The sequence below is a fragment of the Lynx canadensis genome, chromosome A1 (genome assembly GCF_007474595.2).
Source record: "Lynx canadensis isolate LIC74 chromosome A1, mLynCan4.pri.v2, whole genome shotgun sequence".
NCBI classification, from domain to species: Eukaryota; Metazoa; Chordata; class Mammalia; order Carnivora; family Felidae; genus Lynx; species Lynx canadensis.
In genome coordinates, this window is record NC_044303.2 from 208426443 (window position 1) to 208438638 (window position 12196).

Consider the following 12196-nt stretch of genomic DNA (forward strand, 5'->3'; position numbering starts at 1 on the left):
TGTGTTTATAGAGCATAAGTTCTGTTAGATTATGAACAGTTTTGGATAGATTATGTCTAATAATTCTGTAGTAAACTGCTTTTTAATTAAAGTATATTGAATTTTATTCTTTTTTTAAACCTTTAGGTACTGGAAACCTAGATGAGGTCAGTTTTTTTTCCCCCTTCTTATATTATATTGCTTAACTAAAATATTTAACCATTCCTGTGATTTATGTTCTATTGATATAAACCAGCAACTAAAAATTGTTATGGGTAATAATGATATTTTTCAATTTATAATATTACTTCATCTATAATTCTTGGGACATTAAACACCAAACATTACATTGACTCACAGTAATTTTGTAGCACTGAACATAAACTTAAATCTGGCTGGACATCTGAATTATATAGCAGAATATAAATAAGATCTTTTTGTGCTTACTTTTCCAGTGTATCTCTTTAAGGGAAAAAATATTTTAAGCAAGACAAATTACATACACTTACATTTATGATTGTTTTACTAGGTATTTGATCAATGTAATATGTGTATGTTCCCTTTTTTAGGAATTAAAATTAATCATATTAATGTTTTTCTTGGCAGAACAAGAGAGTGAAGGAGAAACCTATGAAGACATGTATGGGTTACATTTTTTTACCATGATTTTTCTGCCTAAAATGAATATTATGATTTGTATGAGGGAGAATAGATGGATATTCAACACTAAGGGGAAAAAGCTTTATTGTTCAAATGACTGGCATATAATGATAACCTTTATTTCATACAAAGGACTAAGATTCTTTATTTGCCTAAGAATTTCATGGAAGACTCTTAAAATGTTGTTCTGTGAGAGGCCAGAGACTCGCAGCTACTGGATAGACCACAGGCAGGGAATCACGGAGCTAGGAATCTGTATTTCTGTGCTCAGTGTGTCCTTGGGCAAATGAATTCATTTGTATGTTACAACTCCCCCATTGAGGCAGTGCTCCACCTCACCAGGGTGCTCTGAGAAATAGTTTACCACAGCATCAGATGCAAAGTGTCAACCTGCTACAGCAGAAAGATGTTTAAAAGAATAGCTCCAAAACAGGCTTCCCCATAGCCCAGGACTAAGAAATGTCTTGGAAAGTGAGTGAAAGGAGAAAGAAATATGTTATTTTCTCTCTCGTTGATTCAAATGTCTTAATTTGCTCTACCTAGTTCTTAAGCAATGAATTCTGACTAAAGTTTCTGAGCTAAGATTTGCATGTATGTACATGTGCATGCCCTGTACCTGGGAGTGCATGCACGTGAAGGGGTGGGGGCGGAGATCAATTCTATTCATACCCATATGCAGAAAGAACAGGGTCTTTATATATACGCAGTGTCTTCCGCTTGCTGGCACAGGGTGGAAGTGGAAACAGAGCCTTTGGCAGGTATCCCCACTTGTCTGCCTCCTACCTGGTTTTAAGAACAATCTCACACGCTCAGTAATTTTGACAACTCCTGGCTTTTCACCTTCGTCTATACTTGAGATACTGTCTCCTGGATATGTGAGCCATACACATCAATGCTCGCAAGTGCCCAAACACTTAACGATTTTTATCCACAGAGAAGCAACCAAAGAAAGAGAGAAAAAAGGGAAAAGGAGGAAAAGAAGAGATTAGAACTGGAGAAAAAGGAACAGAAAGAGCGAGAAAAGAAAGAACAAGGAAATAAAGAAGAAATTTAAAGTAAGAGCTTGCTTGCTGATGGGTAAAAAAAGAGTGATCTCTCTTTATGATTTTCACGCAAAAGGGGCATCACACCATTGTTGAAAACTTACATGGTGGGGAGAAGTACTTAGTTATTGTTATTTCCTTAAAAAGTAACTACCTTCATAACATTAATTATCTTAACCCAATATGCCTCCTATCCCTGCACTAAAAATGTAATATAGATAAAATATGGTGGCTTATGATTAGTGGGCACCCAGGAAATTTTCTGTTGATTGAGTGAGTGAATACTCATTGCTCAATGCTTCTTGGCTCTCAAGATTCATATTTGTTATTACCTACTTATACTATGAGCTTGGCCCACACACGTAAGTATCCTTGAGGCAGGTATCACAATGGTATAAGGGACGTAAATGTCTCTGGATGAAACCAGACCTGTCCTCAGAATAAAGTTTCTATGAACTACTCCCACTGCTGGTATCTAGACTGACTTAATTTTTTGCCTTTATTTCTAGCTTATGTACTTGTTTGACTTCTGATACCTTGCTATTTCCCATCCTCTTTTCCCACCTAGATTTCTGACCTCTCTCTTTCGGACCCCTGATTCAAATTTCTACCACACACTAAGCTTGTAGGCTATCCTCTTTTGGCACACCGTCTTTGATGACATGGCCCATCTGGCACGGGTCTGGTGTGTCAGCTATATTTAAGGTGACTCTGTATTACAGAACTATCTTCACTATAAAAAAGACTCATGTCAAGGTTCTTTTAAACATTTAATTCCCCTGGAACCTTTAATATATGGTTTCAGCTGTAAAATTTTGATTTCTAATAACTCCCCATATATTTGTTGTATTAAAAGAAAGTTAGGGGCGCCTGGGTGGCTCAGTCGGTTGAGCGTCTGACTTCGGCTCAGGGTCATGATCTTGCGGTCCGTGAGTTCGAGCCCCGCGTCAGGCTCTGTGCTGACCGCTCAGAGCTGGAGCCTGTTTCAGATTCTGTGTCTCCCTCCTCTCTGACCCTCCCCCGTTCATGCTCTGTCTCTCTCTGTCTCAAAAGTAAATAAACATTAAAAAAAAAAAATTTATAAAAAAAAAAAAAGGTCAACAGCATGGTGCAGAAAAACATAAGCAGCTTAGAGTCAAGTGACGAGTGGATTCAAATTCCAGTTGTACATGTGAATTATGTGATTGTGGGCATATGATTAAACTTGTTTGAATCTCAGATTCTTATGTCTTTGAATCTCAGATTCTATTCTTAGAATAAATGGTATCTCTCCTGAAAATTTGTTGTGGAATTAAATAAAATAATGTACATAAGGCACTATATCTACCAAAGTTCTCGTAAATTTTGAAAAAGCCTACTATATATAAGTAAGATTAGGTATGAATAAATATGAATGTTAAGACATTTAACTCATACAGACGTATGGGTACCAATGTTCATATTTTCCAAGTGGCAAATATGAAAAATTAATTTCTTAAAAAAAGTCTTCATAACGGGGCACCTGCGTGGCTCAGTCAGTTAAGTGTCTGACTCTTGCTTTCAGGTCAGGTCATGATCTCACAGTTTGTGAGTTACAGCCCCACGTTGGACTCTGTGCTGACAGTGCAGAGCCTGCTTGGGATTCTCTCTGTCCTTCTCTCTCTGCTGCTCCCCCCCCCCCTCAAAATAAATAAATAAACTTAAAAATTTTTTCATAACACATTTTTAGGAAGGTACTTTGTAATTTTGAAAGAGTTACGTGAAGTTTTTTCTTGCGTTTCCTTTGGAGAAATCAATTTTGCATTGTTTCACTCATTCACTCAAATAAAATTTCTTAGTAAGAAAAATACAGTATGGAAATCATACCACTAAAATATGAATTCAAAGTTGTAAAGACTAGGACTTCACAAGCTATATTCCTTCCATAAAAATGTAATACATGCTAAAATTAAAGAAATTAAATTGTGAGAACTGTTACACAGCACCATATTTCATTAATTCTAAAGTATAAAATATTTCACATTTTAAAATTCTGAAATAATGCATCTTAACATCATTGGTGTAACATAATTTAAATTAAGCTGTTTCTCAGTGATACGAAATTGATGATATGTCTCACAATTTCATAGCATCATGAGTTCAATAAAATGAGGCAGAACTTCAAAAATCACAATGCATATTTGCATATCGAAAGATCTAAGAAATTATGTTGGAAAGATACACATTTAGGATTAGGAGTTTAGGATTCATGTTCTAAACTAGATTACAGTAGTTCGTCTTATCCAAGGGATGCATTTCCAGACCCCCAGTGGATGCCTGAAAACATGGATAGTACTGAACTCTATATATACTATGTTTTTTTCCTACACACATATACCTATGATAAAGCTCAATTTATAAGTTAGGCACAGAAAGAAAGGAACAATAACTAACAATAAAATAGAACAATTGTAACACTCTCCTGTAGTGAAAGTTATTGAATGTGGTCCATCTGCTTCTCTCAAAATATCTTACTGTCCTCCACTCACCCTTCTTATGATGATGTGAGACAATAAAATTCCACTTGATGAGATGAAGTGAGGTGAATGACTTAGGCGTTTATGACATAGCATAGGCCACTACTGATCTTCTGACAATAGGCCAGAAGGGCAATCATTCTGTTGCTAGACCATGGTGCACCATGGGTGGCTGAAACCCCAGAAAATGTAACCACAGACAAGGGAGGAGTACGGCATTCTGCTGTCAAGAAACCACTATACTATCCAGGATATTAGTTGAAAAACCTCACATAACAGGGGCGTCTGGGTGGCTCAGTCAGTTAAGTGGTCCGACTCTTGATTTTTGGTCAGGTCACGATCTCACGAGTTCGTGGGGATTGAACCCTGCTTGAGCTCTGTGCTAACAGTGTGGAGCCTGCTTGGGATTTTCTCTGTCTGCCCTGCTCATGCTTGTACTCTCTCTCTCTCCTCCCTCCCTCCCTCTCAAAAATAAATAGATAAACATTTTAAAATTAAAATAAATAAAAAGTTAAAACTTCACATAACACTTGTTTGCTATTTTTATTTACAAAGCTATTTCTAGAATGTTATCTTGTTTATAGCAGGTAATGTCTACTCTAAGTTTATAGACAGACAACACCACAAGGTGAAAGAAGGAAGGAAGGAAGGAAGGAAGGAAGGAAGGAAGGAAGGAAGGAAGGAAAGAAAGAACGAAAGAAAGAAAGAAGTAAAGAAAGACAAGCAAGAAAAGAAAGACAGAGAGAGAAAGAGAAAAAAAAAGAAAATGCTTTTCCCATAAGTGTAGCCCACAACCACTCACCATCTTCCTTCCTTTGCTGTTTGAAGCCTGAAAATAACCATCAGAATACTACACAATGCAAACCTGGAAAACTCCATCTACCAAGCAGACCACCATCATATCCATAAAAACCATGGCATCCAGTGTGTATTGTCTTACATAAATCGTTATTCCATTATTAGTGGCTTCCTCTGCAGCCTTTCACAGATTCTAAGGTCGACAGATGACTGCTACTCTCTCCTGGACCCCAAGCACATGCTTACCTGTCTTTGCTGGTTCTGCCTCACCACTGTGATTTTCCCCTACCACGTCTATAAGAACATTCGTTAGAGATATTCACCTTCAGTGTCTAATTCAAACCATAAATGTTGTAAATAGGCTGGTCGGCAAGTTGCTTTCAAAACTCCATTCCTAAAAGATTTTCCGAAGAGTAAGGAAGCCTGTTGTGATGTCCCCCCTTCTTTGCAGCTAACAGGCCCTATTCAAGTCATCCATCAAGCAAAAGCTTGCTGTGATGTCAAAGGAGGAAAGAATGAACTGAGCTTCAAGCAAGGAGAGCAAATTGAAATAATCCGCATCACAGACAACCCTGAAGGAAAATGGCTGGGCAGAACCGCCAGGGGGTCATGTGAGTACAAATTTTCCTATGACATCTCCAAATGTTGTTGTTGTTGTTTTCTTTTTTTAAGACATTCTGTTAAGTTAGGAGTATTTTACAGGGTGGACAAAAATAGGAAGATTGAAAACGACATTGACATATCTTCATTTCATCTGCATTGTCTTTTACTGGGAACAGTGTAAATATTTGTTTATTCCAGGGAGAAACAAAGGGCATTGGGTTCCTCACTGATGTTAAAGGTGAAAAAATGAGTCCTGTGAGTCACTGTGGAATCTTTAAAATAGCTCTAGGCTTATCCCAAACCACAACAGCATAAGACTTTGACGAAGTCCAGTCAATGTGTCTGCGTCGGAAGTCTATAAATCAGGAGTCAAGCAAAGAAATGAAGGGAAAGATGTGCAGATGTGCAATTGATATTCTGTCTACAACTCTGAGATATTGAAACTACAGTTGCCTGACAATAAATCCTTCTTCCTCTCGGTAGACGGCTATATTAAAACAACTGCCGTGGAGATCGACTACGACTCCCTGAGGCTGAAGAAAAGTTCTCTCGGTGCTCTTTCATCAAGACCGATTGGAGATGACCAGGAGGTATATGATGACGTCGCAGAGCAGGATGATATTAGCAGGTATGGACAAATACAAATTGTAAAACACATCAGATTGCTGGCTCGTCAGATGATGTATTTTAAGATCCTAAAATTTTACCTTCCACGTCTCTTACTGCTTACTATCCCTGAATACCCTTTTACAGCTACAGGTATTCCAATAGGGGTGAAAGGTCACTTAAAACTCTGTAGTCTTTGGGCACCTGGGTGGCTCAGTCGGTTGAGCGACCGACTTTGGCTCAGGCCATGATCTCATGGTTTGTGAGTTCGAGCCCCGCATTGGGCTCTGTGCTGACAGCTCAGAGCCTGGAGCCTGCTTCTGGTTCTGTGTCTCCCTCTCTCTCTGTCCCTCCCCTGCTCATGCTCTGTCTCTGTCTCAGAAATAAATAAATATTAAAAAAAATTTTAAACTCTGTAGTCTTTTACTTTACTCTTTGGTTGTATGTATCAAATACTACTTAAAAAAGAATAGTCCATTTGCCAGGTCTTGCCAAATGTGTTAGCATTCCAAAATGCTGTTTAATAATAATCATTCTGATTTGATCTTAGGGCTATGCCTAAAGTAAATATGATTTCATAAAAACATGAAGCATGAGATATAAAATTCAGCTCTAAAAATATAAAAATTTTTGCTCTGAAATCTCTGAGTCTAAATGTATTTGTTGTTCTTATTTGAAAACATAACAGAAAAAAGAATGAATTTTAATACAGCTCTACTTTGCTCTTTATTTTTAAAAAAACGTTTTTTGCATTTATTTATTTTTGAGAGACAGAGAGACAGCATAAGCAGGGGAGGGGCAGAGAGAGAGAGGAGAACACAGATCAGAAGCAGGCTCCAGGTCCCGAGCTGTCGCACACAGCCCCCAGTTGTGGGGCACAAACCCACGAACCGTAAGATTGTGACCTGAGCCGAAGTCCACGCGTAACCGACTAAGCCACCCAGGCACCCCCCTACTTTGCTCTTTAAACTTAAAAAAGTAAGGGGTGCCCGGGTGGCTTAGGTCGGTTGAGCGGCCAACTTCGACTCAGGTCATAATCTCATGGTTCCTGACTTTGAAACCCCACGACGGGCTCTGTGCTGACAGCTCCGAGCCTGGAGCCTGCTTCGGATTCTGTGTCTCCCCCTCTCTCTGCCCGTCCCCTGCTTATGCTCTCTCTCTCTCTCTCTCTTTCAAAAAAATATAATACATAAACATTTAAAAAAGAAATTTTATTTTTTTTCAACGTTTATTTATTTTTGGGACAGAGAGAGACAGAGCATGAACGGGGGAGGGGCAGAGAGAGAGAGGGAGACACAGAATCGGAAACAGGCTCCAGGCTCCGAGCCATCAGCCCAGAGCCTGACGCGGGGCTCGAACTCACGGACCGCGAGATCGTGACCTGGCTGAAGTCGGACGCTAACCGACTGCGCCACCCAGGCGCCCCTAAAAAAGAAATTTTAAACATAAAAAGCAAAAGCTCAATTCTCTGTGATCCCTGTGAATCAGCAAAGGGTCCAATTTACTTTTCCTGGACCATTCATTCCAGTAGATTGGAATGGCCTTCCCTGTAGGAATTATGGGAACGTCTTCCTGGGGCAGAGGAACACAACAAGACATCCTTACTGGAGGACGCAGGAGGGGAGATTGGCTATCTCCCGTGTACTTTTTCTTCCCGGCTTTTCCCTTCTCAGTTCCTCAACTGCCTTTCTCATCCCTCCTTCTCCGGCTCCTTTTCCCAGCTCTGGTCTTCCCTGTCCTTCTTCTTCTTATTGCTTTTCCTTTCCTTCTTTCATTCCTTCCTCCCTCCAATATCTCCCTTTTCTTGGTAAATCCATAACCCCCTCAAGCTGAGGGTAAAGGAAGATAAAAATCTCCAGCCCACTTAAGAATCCTTGTTTCTGTGCCCATTTTGTAGAATTGGGAAACATCCACTGTGATCTCAAAACGCACAATCTGGGCTAGCTCTTCACTTGGGTAAAATGGGTCTGCATTCTTCATAACTCAAAGTTCAAAAAAAAAGTTTCAATTATCAAACATTTTTAAAATGTGAAATGATCAAAATAGTAATATACTTATAAAATGTAGGAAGAATTCCATTTCCTTCCTGTAGTTGTTCACATTCATGTCATCAGTTAAATTGTCATGTTGCTTTCTGGCAGTTTTGTCTTTTTTATTATTTATTTATTTTTTTTTATTTATTTTTTTTTCAACGTTTATTTATTTTTGGGACAGAGAGAGACAGAGCATGAACGGGGGAGGGGCAGAGAGAGAGAGGGAGACACAGAATCGGAAACAGGCTCCAGGCTCCGAGCCATCAGCCCAGAGCCTGACGCGGGGCTCGAACTCACGGACCGCGAGATCGTGACCTGGCTGAAGTCGGACGCTTAACCGACTGCGCCACCCAGGTGCCCCAGTTTTGTCTTTCTAAATAGACCTGCAATGTCTTCTCCTCGTGTTTTGATATATGTTGCACAATTTGTGGTACATTTAATAAATACTCCATAAATTATGCAACGCATATCAAAACATGCCACGTGTGCCCTGGAGTTTACAGATCATAAATTGGCTCTAGTAATCAGAAACACTCTGACCTAGTGTAGGGGTTTGTAAATGCCAGTTTTGAGGTCAAAGTTTTAAAAGGCCATATTCTGAGACGTACAAAATTTCCTGTACATGCGTATGTCATTCCGTGTCTGTTATCAATGTATATACTTTAGCTTTATTTATTTAAAAAAATTCTCTTATTTTGAGAGTAAAGAACCCCAGTAATATTAATAAATACATATTTATGATATACAAACTCAAGAAAAAATAATAAATCCGTGAAAAGGGGTGATGTTCTTAAATGAAATATTATTTAACCGTAAGTGGCAACTATTTCCCCTAATTAACACTATTATTTTTTCCATTGTATCGAGTCCATACAGACAGCAACTCTTAAACATGCTCTGATTAGTAAGCATGCAGCAGAAAAAGAATCTTCCACTTAATGAAATGGAGCTGGAGGAGGTGCATGGTTTTAATGTTCAATATCTTAAACAAACATAGCCCCAGAGTATATACTAGCATCTTGCAGCCGGTATGCATACTTTTTAATTTTTTTAACGTTTATTCATTTTTGAGAGACAGAGAGAGACAGGGCATGAGCAGGGAAGGGGCAGAGAGAGGGAGACACAGAATCTGAAACAGGCTCCAAGCTCTGAGCTCTCAGCACAGAGCCTGATGCGGGGCTCGAACTCACGGACCGTGAGATCACGACCTGAGCTGAAGTCGGATGCTTAACTGACTGAGCCACCCAGGCGCCCCCCCCCCCCGTATGCATATTTAATAAGAAAGCGAAAGAAGAGAAAATGAAAACACAAGTGTTTTTTTTTTTCTTTTTTTGAAGCTACAGCTGTTGCCTGTGAGATCTCACAACAGAACAGGCTTTGTCCTCAGTAGAACAAGGAAAGATGCTGAGGACAGCCGGGAGCTGCCCCGGCTAGAGTTGGAGTAAAGCACCATCCCCTTTCCCCTTCTCCAGAAGCCCCCTTTGTCCCCGCACCCTGCTCTCCCCTATTCCTCCAGAGAAGGGGGAACTGACTTCGAACTTCAGACTCTGTGAGCAGACAAGAGGCTTAGAAACACAGGTCCCAACCGCTGTCTTTCTCCTTTTTTTTCTCAACTAAAGCAATTTCTGTAATAACTAACGAGGCCTTGAAGAAAAGGAAATTACACACACACACACACACACATACTTCCCCATCACGTGACAAACTCGCTTCTCTGCCTGCTCCCCAACCTTTTTCCTTACATTTCTCCTTCCCTTGTTTTCCTCCCTTTTTTCTCACCCTCTCCTCTCCTTACCTCCACTTCAGCTGGTGAGTGCTTTGAATTCCAAACAGACAAGTCTAGGAAATTGAAGAATTGCTCTAAAAAGAAAATGATGTGCGGCAGCTTTGCTCCTGATTATTAAAACCCTGTTCTTTGGGGATTGGTATGAGATTGGTATTCATTGTCCAGGATGAATTCTATTTTCCAGGAGTGGCAGCCAACCAAAACTGCAAGTTTTCGCATAATCCTGACTGCTTGCTTCATGCTCAAAGGGAAATGTCAGACAAAATGAATGCGAAAACAGTATGTAAGCAAGTGGAGAATATACTTAAACTTCATTAAAAATCAACTCCTGGGGCGCCTGGGTGGCGCAGTCGGTTAAGCGTCCGACTTCAGCCGGGTCACGATCTCGCGGTCCGTGAGTTCGAGCCCCGCGTCGGGCTCTGGGCTGATGGCTCAGAGCCTGGAGCCTGTTTTCCGATTCTGTGTCCCCCTCTCTCATCTGCCCCTCGCCCGTTCATGCTCTGTCTCTCTCTGTCCCAAGAATAAAAAAAATAAACGTTGAAAAAAAAAAAAAATCAACTCCTTATTTATATATTAGGACATTTATAGCATGCTTTGCTACAGAGTTCCATTAGTAAGGGTAGGTTTTATTTCTAAATTAACCCATAGATCTGTGTCAGGCCAATTTCCTTTACTCTGACCTTAAGATTGAAGAATCAGATATGAGTGTATAATTAATAATGTATGGTTGTAATATCAGACTGATACCTGTTGGAGGCAGATAATCCAAAGGTCGAAAATGGTGCTTACAGGGAGTGCAGTGAGGTATAGACAAAACAACACTATACAGGAAGGCAGGGCACCAAGGTTCCTATCTCAGCTCTTCAGTTCATTAGAAGTGAGTTTGGTCAAGTCATTCCATTTCTCATTTCCTTTCTGCAAAACAAGGGGATTAAACCAGGCTTCTGAGATTTTTCCAGTTCTCACAATCTACTCTTCCTTTGCTATAACACAGCTCACATTTTAGTGGGAGACTGAGGCAAGAAAATAGATGATTATAAAATAGGCAAAATATAGACGTGCCTGGGTTATTCCATCGGTTTATTGTCCAACTCCGGTTCAGGTCATGATCTCACAGTTTGTGAGTTTGAGCCCCACGTTGGGCTCTGTGCTGACAGCTCAGAGCTTGGAGCCTGCTTCGGATTCTGTGTCTCCCCCTCTCTCTGCTCCTCCCCCCCTCTCATTCTGTTTCTCTCCCTCGCTCAAAAATAAATAAACATCAAAAAAAATTTAATGGGGAAAATATAGAATGTTCTAGAAATAAACAAAAAGTACAGGCAATCTGAATTTAGAAAATCAGGGGCCACATTATATGTAATAATAAGAATAATATTTCATGAGTAAGATTTCCATTTTTTTAGAAATTCTCCCTTTAAAAAAGAATATAATGCTACTGGGCTAAGAGTTAAATGCTCTGGCGATAACATATTAAAAGACAATTGAATTGAATGCAGTAATGGTTCCTCGTGCCTGAGTGGCTCAGTCGGTTAAGTATCTGATTCTTGATTTCGGCTCAGGTCATGATCTCACAGTTTGTGAGGGGAGTTTGAACCCCACATCCGGCTCTGCACTGATAGCATGAAGCCTGCTTGGGATTCTCTCTCCCTCTCTCTGTCCCTCCTCCATGCTGTTTCTCTCTTTTTCAAAATAAGTAAAATATAAAAAAGCATTAAAAACTAATGGGTTTGTATGATTCCTGGAATAATACTGTTGGTTGGTTGGTTGTTTTTCATAAATCTATCCATGTATGGAATGGTGTAATAATGTATAAGCTAAAAACTACCTCATGGGAAATGTTAGAAGCAAACATTAACATTGTTTTGAAAACTTTACGTAGTACTACTCATCTGATCCTTATTAGGTTTGTTTTGTTTTGTTTTGTTTTGTTTTTGCCTTGTTACTACTCATCTATTGTGATAAGGAACAATGTCTCTTCCTCTTCACATAAAACATTCTGGTAACTTTTAACTGCAATGTTATTTCTCTCTTGTATAACTGTTCAATACATGTACTTCTCTTCCCAATAGCTACATAATTCATATGCTAATTTAATTTATTTTTTTTTCCTAGCCACAGTCAGAGTGGAAGTGGAGGTAAGCCACAAACTTTTATCAGCAGTTTCTTCGAGTCATCACTACAAGATGCTTTTGTCTG

General features: G+C 39.6%; 1 protein-coding gene across 1 annotated transcript in view; it reads left to right on the forward strand.

The window, feature by feature from the left end:
• Positions 1-12196, forward strand: part of FYB1 (FYN binding protein 1) — a 102803-nt gene that overhangs the window by 66769 nt on the left and 23838 nt on the right. Inside the window, 7 exon segments of the mRNA XM_030330789.1 lie at positions 127-150; positions 586-625; positions 1579-1672; positions 1674-1694; positions 5427-5586; positions 6062-6206; positions 12113-12135. Coding sequence (XP_030186649.1) covers positions 127-150; positions 586-625; positions 1579-1672; positions 1674-1694; positions 5427-5586; positions 6062-6206; positions 12113-12135 — 507 coding nt within the window.